At 33.0% G+C, this 16942-nt stretch overlaps 1 protein-coding gene across 1 annotated transcript in view; it reads right to left on the bottom strand.

Annotated features, from left to right (window-relative positions):
* Positions 1-16668, bottom strand: part of ANXA10 (annexin A10) — a 76042-nt gene extending 59374 nt beyond the window's left edge. Inside the window, exon 1 of the mRNA XM_066387862.1 lies at positions 16444-16668. Within this exon, the coding sequence (XP_066243959.1) occupies positions 16444-16461 (18 nt within the window). The 5' untranslated portion in view covers positions 16462-16668. The remainder of the gene's footprint in view (positions 1-16443) is intronic.
* Positions 16669-16942: the final 274 nt, after the last annotated feature.

Raw genomic sequence — 16942 nt, 5'->3', positions numbered from 1 at the left:
TATAAGTGGAATCCTTCAGTATTGCAACTTTTGTGACTGGCTTGTCACTCAACATTAGTTGTTATTTATTTTTGAGAAAAATTTTGACTTTATTGGGATGACATTGGTTAATAAAACGATATAGATTTCAAGTGTACAACTGTATAATACATCATCTGTATATAAACTGTGTGTTCACAATCCTAAGTCAAGTCTCTTTCTGTCGTCATTTATACCCCCTTTACACTCTCTACCTCCCCCCATGTCCCTTTTCCCTCTTTTATTCATCTGTGTCTATAAGTTGTTTGTTTGTTTTGTTTTGTTTTGGCTAAATCCCTTCACCTTTTTCATCCAGCCCTCAACTCCCTTTCCCTCTGACAGCTATCAGTCTGTTTTGTGTACCTATGAGTCTGGATTTATGAGAACAATTTCTACAAAAGGATATTGCAGCTCTTACATGGTGATTCTATAATCTCATCAACTTTCCTCTACTTTGATACTTTAAGTAACCAGTGCTCTCAAAGCACAGTAATCTATTTCACAAATAGAAGTCGCCTCCTGGTGATTAAAATCTCTTTAGCCTTCTATAACAGAAATCAATGAAAATGTTAGCTAGTGAACTGTGTGTTCTTGAGATGTTAATGGGAACCATGGTAACTGTCTACCATTACACTTCCTTTTAGACATCAAAAGACTACTATAGAAAATGTCATGATGCTCTGTTCCCAACATATTTCACCTTTTTAAGAATACTTGGTTCTAGCTCACTTTTACCTCCTCACCCTTAAGTTAATATTAATTAAAGCAAGAAAATATGGTTTTTTAAAAAAAAGCCAGTTGGAAACTTAATAAAATTGCAGCTGGATAACCCATAAACAAGTTGTATATTTATATAGTAAAGAAATTTTATTTTTCTATTTTAAAGGAAATTTAACCCAAACAAAATTTTTATAATTTTGGAATTAATCCTGATATATATATAATTAATATATATTAATTATGGTACAACGTGGTTTATGCATATTAATTATATATAGTCAGAGTAATGGACAGTTTTTTAGGGTAATTTTTGCTCTGAACATTAAATAAATGTTCTTCATAGCATATTCAGTAAGATGTACAAATCTCAAAAAAATACTGAAAAAAAGTATCATAGTAAAGGTATAATTATTAGGAGTTTTCTTTATAGACATTAGTTGGAAATTTAGTCATAATTTTCCCTGGCAATGAAGAACTCAAAAAGAACACATTATATCCTATTTGCTTTAATGGCAATTGGTCCATAGCTTTCTACTTCCTTAATAAAACGCATTGATGGTATTATCATAAAGAATTTAAGGTAAGTACGATTTCTTAGTTAACTTTGCAAATAGCTGAAAATTCTTTTAAAATGTTTGAAGCATTTTAAGATAATTTTTAAATTTCTCAAGAGTACCTAGTTTTATAAGGACATTGGTTTTAATATTGTTATGCTTTGACTTATAAAAGTTTATCACTATTTTAAAAAATAGCAATTGATGTGATCTCATTGTATAGCATATATTTCAGAACATAACAAATATTTAGAGAGAGAAAATAATTCAGAAAACATTGGTGCTCACCAAATTAAATGGTGCTCACCAAAAAATTGGTGCTCACCAAAAAAAAAGCAGAGGTAAGGTACCTCTGCTTTTTTAACTTAATCTTCAAAGTAGTCTTTTAGCCACTTGCTAAACCATGCAATAATACCAGTATAGTCAGCCACCCAAAAGGAAAATCCAACCTTATTATTTTATTTTTAAATATAATACTCAATTGTTTGTTTTTACACTTCGAAGTAATGATAATGCACCTAGAATTTTCTTACTATGTACTCAAGTACAATTCCATTTTCTGCTTTGAACTTCATTTGTAATGTTTTTATAACACTTTTCTTTATTCAAAAAAATGTAATAGCTAGAGAGATGGAAGAATAAGAGTTAAAGCAGTGGTAGTATTTATATCATTTACAAAAATTCAGAGTATATGCCAAAGGACCCAAAATCCATCAACATTCATACAGTATCTTATATTCAAAAGAAAATATCTGTCAAATAAGTATGCTGTGATGGAATGCAGTCAGGCATGGATTGCTGCACATAAGACATGTATCTGTCTACTTTCAGGAAAGCAAGTGTTGGTAGAAGTGTTTATTTGATAGACAAAAAGTTAAGGTGTTTACATAAGACTATACTATTATAAATTCGGTATCCTTATAATTCAATTTTCATTGAGGCCATAACCCACTGACAAGTGCAACCACATTCTAAAGTGGAGGACAGGACAACTAGATGGGGTTGGCAAAGAAAATTCTAGTAACCAATTTAGTAACTTTTAACCACTCACCAACTTAGAAGAGTTGAAGAGGGTCTATTTAAAATTGTAGAAGAGATTAATCGGGTGGAATTGATAGTGGTCTCTGAGACCGTCCTGCACTGCCATGTGAAGTGAGGTGAAAGATGAAGAGGGTGATATCATCATCAAGGAGGCCACCCAGGGAAGTTGATATGTATTCATGGAGTGTGGGGAACACAGTGTGCTCACACTGAAAAAAGGCTAAAGCTGAGATCGCATGGCTAACTAGTTGTTTTAAGGGAGGACCGTGGCTTCACTTAGCAATGCCTGTACTCTAAGAATTTATTGCACTTTCAGAGTTTGTTAGGACATAAGAGGTGTGTTTGCCATGGACCAATTGACAACTACAAGTAGAAAGAGTTAGTCATTTATTTTGGTAGGGATCTGGCTCCAAATTTTCCTTCAAGAGGAGTAATAGAAACTCTGAGTCCAGATTATAAATTTAGAAGAAGATTACTGGCAATGAGAGGTATTTTAAAAATCTACTGTGATCCCCAAAAAACATCTTTCATGACTGGAGATCATCAATCAGTGCTGTGTGACTAAAATACCACTTAAATAAAACCAAAGACTTTCCTGAAATTTTGGAAGCCTCAGTGAGACCACTCTTAAGTCTGAGGGACTGACCCAGAGAAGAATCAAAAACTCATTCTTGCCCTGTTTACTAATTTAGATTTATGACCTGAACTTTAACAGGTGAAAGAGAGAAGCTTTAATTAAGAAGAAATGTTCAAGGGGGTGGGGAGAGGTGAGGGACACAAAGAAAACCAGAGAAGGTGACGGAAGACAATTTGACTTTGCGTGATGGGTATGCAACATAATCAAATGTCAAAATAACCTGAAGATGTTTTCTCTGAACATATGTACCCTGATTTATCAATATCACCCCATTAAAATTAATAATAAAAAAAGCATTATTAAGAGAAAAGCTGAATTGCACAAACCACCTTTGGAATATATACAAAAGTTATTAAAATATAAATTGGTTCTAGCTTATAAAAATAAAAAAATTAAAGAAGAAATGTTCAGGGTTTTTACCTTGCACAAATGCAGACATATTTAAATTTTGATAATTTTTTCCAAGTTAAATTGATTTATGAATATTTAATTAGATAAGAGTAATACACGAGTCATGATATCTCATGTAGACTGAATATTTGGTCCACCCAGATTCCTATGATGAAGCCTAACTACCAGTGGGATGGAATTTGGGGAAAGAACCTTTGGGAGGTAATTAGATTTAGGTGAGGTCACGAAGGTGGGGCCCCAGTTCTTATAAGAAGAGCTGGGTCCCTCTCTTCTGCCATATAAAGACAGTGAGAAGAAAAACTTCTGCTATTTTGCTTCCAATTTATTTTACATTAAACTGAATTTTATGTTTGATTTGTAAATCTATTTTACTTTCTGTTTTTGATTGGTCTGCTTATACCATTGCCAGTGAGGTCCATGTGAAAAGAATACTGATATGGTGATGATTTCATGATATATTTTCCTCCACTGAGGACCCCTCAGGGAAATCTAACAGGTCCTCCACCTAATGTGGAGTGTTAACTATTCCTAGGATCTCAATGGAGTGGTCATGCTTTTTATACCAGGGGTCCCCAACCCCCGGGCCGCGGACTGGTACCGGTCCATGGGCCATTTGGTACTGGTCCGCAGAGAAAAAATAAATAATTTATATTACTTCCATTTTATTTATATTTAAGTCTCAACGATGTTTTATTTTTTAAAAATGACCAGATTCCCTCTGTCACATCCGTCTAAGACTCACTCTTGACGCTTGTCTCGGTCAGGTGATGCATTTACCGTCCTACCCTAATGGCCAGTCCGTGAAAATATTTTCTGACATTAAACCAGTCTGTGGCCAAAAAAAGGTTGAGGACCACTGCTTTATACCACTGACCTAAATCCCACCATCTCTGTAGCTAATGTATCTTTATTCTGTGTGGTTTATCCTGTTTCTGATTAGAGGGAAGTCATGAGAAGAAACAAACATCTGTCAAGTCAGTGACAATTTGGAACAAATTATGTCACATATAACCAGGAAACAGCTAGTAATGAACTTTTCTGTACATTAAAAAAAAAAAAGGTAACCAGTAAAATTTAGAACTTTCCATTTCCCTTATTGATGAGCCTATATTTCCCACTATTGTAAGGATGGTTTAATTTCAAGTCATCTTTGATACTTGCTAGACAACATAGCAAGTTACTTTCAACTCTTCTGATTTATACTTTGTGGAGTTACAGTCATAGACAGAACTTTGTATACTTCATTTATTATGACAATGTGATGTATATTTTAATGGGTAGTAAGTATTAATCCTATTCCCTCTCTTCCTCTTCCTTCTTATCACCATTTGCTTCAACCTGTAATCCCACTTATGTTTTGGTTGTTCTTATGAGAGTTCTACAGGACACCATCATTTTCAAGAATCATTGATACAAAATTAGAAGTGATAACTTAATTGAGGTATAAAATTAAAACCATGAGCATTCCAGGCATCTGCAGATACATTTATAATATTTTTCCATTTTCATACACTATATCTTAGAAAGTCATAATGAATGCTTGAAAATATTGTTGATTTAAAATTGTTCACACCATGCAACATTATAAAGTTTGTCACTGATCTTAGCTTTCAAGACTATATAGGCATTTTCTGAGTAAAATCAGACAAGAGAAACAAAATTAACATCTCAGTTAACTTGCATCATCATGCAAGTTCGGTGTCTACAATACTCAATTTCTTTCAGTGCTTAAAAAAATTAGCATTAAATGTGTATGCTAGAACAGAAGAAAGTTCTCAGTTCAAATATTTAAGCTTTTATCATAATAAATTAGAAGAATGACAGAAAATTACACTTTAAGCAAGGAGGTGGTAGAACATAAAGACTAGATATCAATAAAATTTAAAAGAGAAAAAATTATGCTATGCAAAATAAGTTGGTTAGAAAGAGTTGAGAACCATAGGGTTTCACTCATATATAGGATATAAAACTGAAACTCATAGACACAGACAACAGTATGTTGGTTACCAACGGAAGGGGGTGGTTGGGTAGTATAGGGTAAAGGTGGCCAAATACATGGTGATGGAAGATGATTTGACTTTGGGTGGTGAGCACACAATGCAATGTGCAGATCATGTGTCTTGGGGATATATACCTGAAACCTATACGATCATGTTTACTAATGTAACCCCAATAAATTTAATAATAAAAAATAGAAAAATAAATAAAATCATAAGCTTATTCATCAAACAATAATAAAATTTATAAAATTCTAGCCATATTGACAAAGAAAAACATAGAGGATACAAACTATAAATATTAAAGTAGCTGAGAACATCATTAACAAAAGATGTGCTATGAACAATTTAATGCCCATGAATATGACAATTTAAATTTCTTGACAGACAAAAACTATCAAAACTCATTCCAAAATCAAATAACATGAATAGTCAGATATTTATTATGAAAATTCAATTTATAGTTAGAAGTATGTCAACAAAGAGAACTTCAGTTACATAGTTTTACTGGGAATTTCTATCAAACATTTAAGGAACAAATAATAACTGATTTTACAGACTGTCTTATTGAAAATAGAAAATAACACTTTCTAACTTATTTTATGGAGCCAAAATCACTTTAATGGCAAAACAATATTGACATATAAATTTACAAAATAGTAATCCTTAAGAACATGGATATAAAATTTCCCAACCTAGCCTGACCAGGCGGTGGCACAGTGGATAGAGCATGGGACTGGGATGCGGAAGACCCAGGTTCGAGACCCTGAGGTCCCAAGCTTGAGGGCAGGCTCATCTGGTTTGAGCAAAGCTCACCAGCTTGAACCCAGGGTTGCTGGCTTGAGCAAAGGGTTACTCGGTCTGCTGAAGGCCAGTAGTCAAGGAACATATGAGAAAGCAATCAAAGAACAATTCAGGTATCTCAATGAAAAACTAATGATTGATGCTTCTCATCTCTTGCCGTTCCCATCTGTCTGTCCCTATCTATCCCTCTCTCTGACTCTCTCTCTGTCTCTGTAAAAAAAATAAAAAATTTCCCAACCTAATATAAGAAAATCCAATATAGCAATATATAAAACCAATAATGCATATGACCACGTGAGGTTTATCTAAAGAAAGTAAGGCTGATTTGACATTCAGAAATCAATCAATTTATTTTATAATATTAATAAATTTAAAAGGAAACTCATATGACTATCAAAATATAATAATAAAAAACACTTGACAAGTATATAATTCATTTATGTTAAAAAACTCCCAGAAAAATTGAAAGAGAAGGCAAGTTTTAAAATCTTAAAGACATCTACAAAAACTTTGCAAATATACTTAACTATACATTCTTATACTATACATTCATATACTTAATGGTGAAATAGTGAATAGTATTCTGTCTCCTTCCCCTATCGCTGCCCAACCCATACTGGGAACAAAGCAAGGATATCTTTTATTGTGACTTTTTCAACATCCTACTGAAAATCATGAGGCAATAAGGAAATATAAATAAAAGGCATATCTATTGGAACACAAGAAATAAAACAATGCTAACAATAAAGAAGACTCAAACAAATGGAGATATATGCCACTATCATTGCATGAAAACAGCAGCATTTTGTGTAGCTTTGGAGAATTTGATTGTTAAGTATCTGTGGAACTGAGAAGGACTTAGAATGCTGGAACAAATTTGAAAAAGTAAAACAAAATTGGAGTAACAATGCTAATTCATATAAAAATTATTATGAAGTCACTAAAATAACAAGAGTGAGAAATTGGCTAACATTCCAGAAAAAAGATTTATGAAATATAAAGAGAATCTAGTAATAAATCTATATAAATACAGACAAATAAATTTGTCAAAGTAGTAAAAGCAATTTATTAGAGAAAATTGCTTTACCAAGAAATAATGCTATAAAAACTGTATATTCATATGAAAAAATTAAACTTGAGCTATAACATATAAAAATTAATACCAAGTTGATCAAAGATCTATATAAAATATAAGTGTATAGATATCTGGAAGAAAATATTGTATAGGAGAAAATCTGCATGACTTTGATTTAGTCAAAGATTTTTTTTGATGGCAGCAAAAAGTATGATCTATAAAGAATAATAAATTGGACTTTGTCAAAACTGACTACTTGCTCTGTGAAAAACACCATTCAGAGAATAAAAAGAGTTGTCATTGAATTAGAGAAAAAATTTGTAAGTCATATTTCTTGAAGACCTTTTATGCAAATTATATAAAGGACAATAAAAAATAAACAAAAACACCTGATTTAAAAAATAGTTAAGGCCCTGGCCGGTTGGTTCAGCGATGGATCATTGGCCTGGCATGCGGGGGACCTGGGTTCGATTCCCGGCCAGGGCACATAGGAGAAGCGCCCATTTGCTTCTCCACCCCCCCCCCCCTCCTTCCTCTCTGTCTCTCTCTTCCCCTCCTGCAGCCAAGGCTCCATTGGAGCAAAGATGGCCCGGGCGCTGGGGATGGCTCCTTGGCCTCTGCCCCAGGCGCTACAGTGGCTCTAGTCGTGGCAGAGCGACACCCCGGAGGGGCAGAGCATTGCCCCCTGGTGGGCAGAGTGTCGCCCTTGGTGGGCGTGCCGGTTGGATCCCGGTCGGGCGCATGCGGGAGTCTGTCTGACTGTCTCTCCCCGTTTCCAGCTTCAGAAAAATACAAAAAAAAAAAATAGTTAAGTATTTTATACAGACACATTCTCAATTAAGGTATGGTAAATAAACATATGAAAAACTATCATTTCATATAAAGAAATGCAAAGTAAAATTTTAATGAAATACTATCACAATACGTTGTTTGGTAGGAATGCACAATCGTGCAGCCACTTTGAAAACACAGACAGCAGTGACCTACAAAGTTAAACAGACTTCTACTAGCAATCTCAATCCTAGATATTTATCTAAAAAAAAATGGAAATTTATCTTTACTCAAAAACCTCAACTTGAGTGTACACAGAAACTTATTTGTATTTGCTAAAAGTTAGAAACAACTCAGATGTCCTTTAAAGTGAATGGATAAACAAACTGTGGTGTGTTCATATAAAAGACTTACTTACTACTTACTCAGCAATAAAAAGACAGAACTATTGATTCATTCAAAACTCGGATAAATATTTCATGCATTCTACTAGTGAAAGGAGCCATATTCAAAAGGTTTAATCAACTGTGAATTCATTTATATGACAATCTGGAAAAGGTGTAATAATAGGGATGAAAAATATATCAATATTTGCCAGGGTGTGAGTGTTGGGATCATGATTGGCTATAAATGGTAAGTATGGTAGAATTTTTAGATGATGGTAGTCTTCTATAAGGAAATGAGTTATTAGATAAAACAATCAAAACTCATACAACTGTATACCATAAAGAGCATATTTTACTACTTATAATTTTAAATGAACAAAATCAGCTATAATGTGGGGAGAACCCAACAGTGAATAGAGATTGTAGCAAACCAATTTGTCTAAATTACAACTGAATCTCGGAACCATAATGAAGTGGGTTGGGAGAAGGAATATGCCTTAAGTAATTTTGGAAAATAGTGTCTGACTAAATACTGTAAAGCTAAAAGATGAAGAGAACCTAAATAATGTTTTCTTGTTGGCAAATTGTTTCTCACAAGGCTACGATTTTGCAGGTTTTAACCTACATGTATGCTAGAATTGAACAAATAAGAACATATATTTTAGACTTTGATAGTCTTGGTTTTTACTGTGTGACAAGTTATAAATAATCAGAAGGCTAAAATATTGGTAGGTGATTAGATTTAAAGTGTCAATATGAAGATAGATGAGGGAGAACGGAAAATAGTAGATGATAGGTAAATGGATGGATAGATAGATAGACAGATACATACATACATACAAATGTACATACATACATATAAACCAGGGGTCCCCAAACTTTTTACACAGGGGGCCAGTTCACTGTCCCTCAGACCATTGGAGGGCCGGACTATAAAAAAACCTATGAACAAATCCCTATGCACACTGCACATATCTTATTTTAAAGTAAAAAAAAAAAAAAAAAAAAAGGGAACAAATATAATATTTAAAATAAAGAACAAGTAAATTTAAATCAACAAACTGAACAGTATTTCAATGGGAACTATGCTCCTCTCACTGACCACCAATGAAAGAGGTGCCCCTTCTGGAAGTACGGCGGGGGCCAGATAAATGGCCTCGGGGGGCCACATGTGGCCCACGGGCCTTAGTTTGGGGACCCCTGATATAAACAGAATTATAGAGTAGATGTGTGTAGATATATGGGTTAATATATATACATATTTTTTTGTTTTGTCTTCTGAAAGAACATATAAGCAGTTATTTTCCTATAATAATGAGCACACCTAGCATCCAGAGATTGACTTTTAAATATTATTCCTTAATTAAGGAAATAAGATATCCTTGAGGAAGTGGTTAATTCCTGGGCTGGGGCAGGGAAAAATACAATCACTATTTACCACAACACAAAGTTTACTACATCTATTCTAAAATTAGTTACTATATCAAATTTTAGACTGCACACATTTTCTTTTGAATATTTTCTAAATGTACAGACATAAAGGCTTAAGAGAATGAAAAGAAATAAACCTAGATTATAAAGCTGAACTCCAGTATCTTTTAGGAGAGGAAATGAAGCATGAGATTTGAAAGAAAGGCTGAGACCCATCTATTTCTTCATTGTTATTGGCAGACAAGTTATATGATATTTAACCCTGTAATTCTAAGACAGAGTATTATTGAGTTCTTACTTTCCTCTGGTAAATAACTGAAACCATTTTCATGTATGAAGCATTTAAATTACTTTGAATCTGTATTATAGATACATAATAAAAAGACCAAGTCCACTAAGTCATGAAATTAGAAATCATTGACTACTTTGAAGGATGACTTGGCATTTTCACATACAGCCATCCTATTATTCACAGTATCTGGGTTGAAACAAAAGATGAACTGTAGGAAAGTGCCATCTGGAAGAGCTTTTGTTGGCCATTAAGTAACATATAGATTTAGTTATTACTTATTTTTTCTATTTTGCTTGTTTATTTGGTTCATTATATTCCACATGTAAGTGAAATCATATGCTAGAGTTGTGACTTTAATTGTACAAAGAAGTCTCACATCAAAACCAATAATTTGACCCTGGCCGGTTGGCTCAGTGGTAAAACGTCGGCCTGGCGTGCGGGGGACCCGGGTTTGATTACCGACCAGGGCACATAGGAGAAGCGCCCATTTGCTTCTCCACCCCCCCCCCCTTCCTCTTTGTCTCTCTCTTCCCTTCCTGCAGCCAAGGCTCCATTGGAGCAAAAGATGGCCTGGGCGCTGGGGATGGCTCCTTGGCCTCTGCCCCAGGCGCTACAGTGGCTCTAGGTCGTGGTAGAGCGATGCCCCAGAGGGGCAGAGCATTGCCCCCTGGTGGGCAGAGCTTCGCCCCTGGTGGGCGTGCCAGGTGGATCCCGGTCGGGCGCATGCGGGAGTCTGTCTGACTGTCTCTCCCCGTTTCCAGCTTCAGAAAAATACAAAAATACAAAAAAAAAGAAAAAAAAAACCCAATAATTTACCTATCAAGGGGTTCATAAATCTGACTTTATATTTAATTTTTTAACTTTTCTTTTTGCTTTTAAGAGACTACTATACTTTCTGCAAATATTTACTTTTTATATACAATCTACATGTTTGATTAAACACATAGCAGTCAGTATGACAGGTGATGAAATGTACACAGAAGAAGGTGTGTGTGTCCCAGTTACCACACCTTTGTCTTTTAGCACCTTTGTCTCTTTTCTTATTTACCATTGAACAATGACATTTTGAATCTGGCAGTTAAATGAAAGCTAAAGGCGTACATATATCTATTATTTCTAAAGAATTGAACAATAATTCAAGAAGATTATTATTATAGTGATGCAATAATACAAGAATCATTCAACTATAAAATACAATATGATTCTTATATTTTTAAAACCATTACTGATATACATTACTTAGAACAATGTGTCTGCTGGGGTTAAAGTACTTTTTTCATAACTTGAAAAAGTATTTTTACAGTGTTTTTAGTTGTGGCTTATTTAAAAATAAATATTGCAATTAAGAGATAAGATGGTAAAATAAATTGAGATATTGTGTCACTTTGTTACAAATTGCCACAAAATAAAGATGAAAAGCCAATCCATAGTAGGCTGTGAGTGCAGTTGATTCTACTTTATCCATAATAGGAGTACAAAAAAAGATATCTTCTGTACAAATAGCCTATATTATTTTTATGTTTTGTACATTATACTTGTCATGGTTTATTAACCTATTTTTTTTCTGATTCCTTCCAGTATAATTACCAGAATGTCTGAAGGATGTAAATAAAAGTGTAGTTGAGAAAGAATATCCACATAACTGTGTGTGGTTGATAAGAGGTGATGCTGGCAAAAAACAAAGAAAACAATAATGAGTCTTAAGAAATAGTCTTTTCTAGGCTTCGCCTGAGAAAGGCAGGCCCACAAGCTATGCAGTTTTATGACTCCTTGGAGACAATTCAAAAGAAGCTGAGGCAGGGAGATTGACACTAAGAACTCAAATACTTTTAGAAACTCCTGTAATTCTTTCCTTTTTGAGGAATCTGGCTGAGTCCTCCCAATTGCAGTGGTTTCTGATAATAGAAGAAATCTGCATTAGAGAGAGGGCAGAGTGGTGGTCTAGGAGGTGGTACTGCACAAAGAACATCAGGAAGTAATGCCTTCTAAATGTTGTCTTTCTCTTTTCTCCACTCCACCTAATCCCAGAAATATGTGGTTCATTAAAATAACTGTGAGTTTTATTGCTCAAACATAATTTGTTTAGACTTTAATCTTGTGATTTAAGAAAAAAATATATATAGTTTTTAAAATAAGTGATTTGTGATGATCTGATAACTGTTCTCTGTACTGTTTGGTTAAATGGGTTAATTAATTAGAAAAAACAGAACTGAAATATGATTAACCATAATTTTTTTTGTTACTTGGGTTTTATAACTTCCAATTTTATTTAATTTGAAGAGGATCCTAGATTAATCAAATGCTTATTTAAACGAGTGTCTTGTATTAATGTTACAAGTAGAAGTATACTGTCAAAATAACTTTCTAGATAATTTTATAATCATCTGAAAATGCCTAGCATTTAAGAGAAGACAACATATCTAGAGAGGTATGTGAAAGAGGTGTGTCACCTTCCACAAGCCCTTTAATCTGATACTATAAGCACTCTGTAAAATGGAAGCAATGCTACAGATTTCAGCTGTATTATCATACTTGCTATTATGATAAATACTCAGAGAGTCTGTAATCTGTAAATGAGGAACAAAAGGTTTCTCACAATCTCCTTTAATGTTTCTATCTTCTAGTCCATGACTTTGTTTAATTCCAAAACGATAACAGATTCTATACATCAATTGAATGCAGTTTTTGACAACCATATGCACTGTTTTCTCCCTAGTACATAGAAGTGGAACAAAAATGGAAGAAGGGAGACCAAGTTGGAGGCTATTGCATAAATTTGGCAAGTGATGATGATGGTAGCTTGGACTAGGGTAGTTGAAGTGGAAATGGTGAGAGGTGGTCAGATAATGATTATATTGTGAAAGTGAGCCAAAAAGTTTTGTTCATGGATTATCTGTAAATTATGAAGGAAAGAGAGGAATCAGAGAAAAATCCAGTTTTTAATTTTTCTAGTTCAAAATATATTAAAGAGAGGCTTCAGTGAAAGTTGAAGCCATAACCAGCATGAATCATAACTTTTGTTGAATCAAAGTGTGTAAAGTTCAGACAATGTAGCCTTATGATAGTAAAAAGCAATCTAAAGTATGAGTAACCTTTTATTAATATTTGTTCAGTAAGTCATACTGCAGATAAACAGTCAGAGTCAGATATCTTGGATAGAAGTGTTTCTCCAAGGAATACCTTGCAATAAGAAAATCCTGCTTTAAAAATAATCTTACCTAATCAACAGCCCCTGCTCCCATGGGAGGTCTTCTCAACCTGCAATCTCTTGGACAGAAGGCCCTGACTTTCTTTCTGACTTTCTGAGTGCTCTTCCTTCATTAAATGGAATTCACTGCTAAGCACCAATGCATTTATTCTATACTAGTTTGATTAGAATGCAGATGTCTTACTGCCGACACTAGACATGGCCCAAATTGTCTGACTTTGTTACTTCTGAGTCATTCTGGGGGCCAAATTTATTAAGTAACAACATCTTTGTAAAGATACCACTGCTAATTTTATATTTCTTAATTGAGTTCACAAAATATCTATTCCTTGCTTCATAATATGAAGTCAGGATAACCATGTTTAGACACTTTTTATATCTTTTATTTTTGTGTTAGAAATGGAATTAGGCAGGATCCTATTTCACCACTGCCTGGCTTTTCACTTTTGGGAACGGTGTTAACTACTCTAAGCCTTAGTATATTCATATGGAAAATGGGGATGCTAATACTTTCCTTGAAGGTTGCCAAGACTAAAAATAATATATGTAAAACCACTGATCAGACAACCTGGTGCCTCTAAGAAAAATTTCAAAACTTTTCCATGCTAAGTGGTATTCTTATAAAAAGATCTGCTTTGACTATTAAATTGGACAAGGCAAGCAAATTTCCTGATGTAGAGAGGCAGAAAATTTTAATAATTCTTTCTCTACTGTTATATATGTTTAACATTATATAACATATCATTAAGTGTGGAATATGATGTATTAAGTATGTTATATTGCTTATTACTATGATTAACATTTTCCTATCAGTTTATAAGTATGGTAGGAAAAGGAATAAGATTAAAGTTTACTTAGAAGAAAAAAGAAAGGGTCTAATCAAATAAATGAATCTATAGTAAATAAAATGCTGCCATACAAAAAAGGGGAGATCAGTTGATAACTAACGGGACAAAAATAGTCAACAATTTCATTAGAAGAATCAGGGCATATATTCAAAAGAGGCAGTATATTTTAGCTTGAGTTACAATCACAGAGGGGTGCCTGGGTCTGGATCCTGGCTTGAGTTTATTTGTTTTTTAGCACTCCACAGTGCAATTTCCTCAAAGAGGGATACTATCTCGGTAAAGGTGATTTATATCTGACTAATTAATAAATTGAAAGAATTCCAGGCTTGTCATAATCATTTAATTAAATCTCGCTTTCAATAGACAGTCTTACAGTCAAGCACTTAAGTAAAATACACTTATGGATCAAAGGTAAATGTACCCTCTTAATGTAACTAAACCACTTAAACTACCTTGATCATTGAGGGCTAACTCCATAATCCTAGAAAATAATTTTAAAGCATTATATATGCTTATTTCTTGTAAAAATATAATTATTTTTTTATGATTCTTGCTTGACTTATATTTAAATTTTCTATTTTAGTTTTGTAACTGAAACTAGTGAATCACATTGGTGTTTCCCAAAAATAGCCATGCATTTATATCAAGTGTATAAATTCAGATCTCTATGTATTGAATCAGAACTTCTCAATAGAGTGCCCAGGACTCTATTTTTAACAAGCAATCCCATCAATTATTATCTTCATTATAATATGAGAACTTTTGGCTTTCTTGCCTATGGATGAGCAAGTCCTTTGCTTGAGGACACCAGACCCAAAATGGAGATTAAACAGATGAACTGGACCTCAAATAAATATTGGTCTCTTTACTACCAAATTCTAACCACTTAGGTCATATGTTTTAAGATAATAAATAATTGTTTTAAAATATAATGACACTGATTATATAAACCATTTTATCATCAAAACTTACTCCATTTATCAACAAAAATTCAACATTTATCTCTGATATAGATGACCAAAACACTTAAAATAAATTTAGATATGTTCAAAAGCAACTCTTTAATCTCCCATATTCTTTATCTGTTCCAGAAACATAGCAAATCATTACATTTCTTTTAAACCTTGTTATTGTAACTTCTAATAGTTCCTGCAATATAATTTAAATATTCTCTACATGTTTCTTTTGCTAAGTCAGTACACAAATCTTAATATAAGATATATACAACACACAGAATATATTATTTCCGAATAATTGTATTTAAATGAATAGTAAGAGAGAAAACTATATAACTTTTTACAAATTAAATAATTTACTATACTTCCTAAATTACCTAATGAATTTTATTTCTCTGTAGGGAATGTAATTGCCTCACAATTAATAAAACAATAATGGTGTATTTCAACTGCCAATAAAATCTTGAAATCTCAGGGTGAATTAAGATTCTTAAGTTAACAACAATGAGGGAAAGCAGCCATATTTAAGTCCTCATCTAATATTTAATTTGAAAAAAAAGTAAATTTAAATTTCTAGTAATTAATACTTTATAAATAAGTAAATAACATTATTTTTTGCCAAAGTTTAATCAAATAATTATGATGTAATTTTTGCATAAAATAGAAAGCTCTCTGAAAGCATTTTTCATAATATAGATTTCTTGAAAAATTATCAACATATGACACACACTTATATATAATTCCAAGATAATGTGAATGAAATACCCTCTTTGTAAACAATATATATTTAGATAACTCAGTGTCCATATTGGCTGTTCAAAAGTTTGTGGGCTGTTAGAGTCATCAGATCAAAATGATTTAGACAAAGAAAATAAATGAAATGACTAACCTGAGCAATAGATTGCTTAAATTCAACAGATGATTATTTTAAAATAAAATGTATTTTCTAAGGAGATTATAGATTTTAAATAAAAATTAACAATAAAACTTTAGTATCTGTTAGAGAGAAATAAATATAGAGACAAGAAATCTTATCAGAACTTAGAGTTATGAATGTAGGGTAACTAAATTGCCTCTATGGAATGATACATTACTTCATAATTAGCATGGATTTGAAATTTAGTAATATTAACTTAGTTTAATAGTTATATTGAACACCTACTAATTAAAATTTTAATAAAATAAATTAAAACATCAACACTACTGTTGAAAATGTCAGGTACCACAAATGAAATTTTTAAAGTAACTTTTAATATTCAAAGACTAGAAAGTTTTACAGAAATAGTATACTTACATAATTTGCACAAAACATTTTGATGATAGTGGTTAACTTCTGAGTAGATTTTTAGTAAGTGGTCAACTCTACAGACTTGTTTTCCTGTGTAGCTAGAAAGAACTGAAGTTCACTGTTCAATCAAGTTTAAATATATCTACCTTTCACCTTGGTTTCTCAGGCAAGAAAATAAATGTAGAGTCAATTCTGGATATAATATGTCTCGAGATACAGTATCTATGCTGAGCTATCAGTTATAGGTGACTAGGCAGAATAAGTGCACAAAATAAATAGCTCCAGTAGGCTAACCCCTAGTCCTGTGTTGACCTAAGAAACATAAATTAACCAATCAATGGAAGACGTGTAATCTTTTGAAAAAGCTGGTGACTTATGGAAAGGTAAGTTCATTAATCACAAAGTTAATAATTTCTTTTTGCTTTATCGGTTTTTACATCCAGACTCTTTGAGGAACGCAAACACCTACCTTCCTTATTTTTCAAATTGCTAGGTTCTGTGTGTG

This window comes from Saccopteryx leptura, chromosome 1 (genome assembly GCF_036850995.1).
Source record: "Saccopteryx leptura isolate mSacLep1 chromosome 1, mSacLep1_pri_phased_curated, whole genome shotgun sequence".
Lineage (NCBI taxonomy): Eukaryota > Metazoa > Chordata > Mammalia > Chiroptera > Emballonuridae > Saccopteryx > Saccopteryx leptura.
This window is presented reverse-complemented; position numbering and strand designations above follow the sequence as displayed.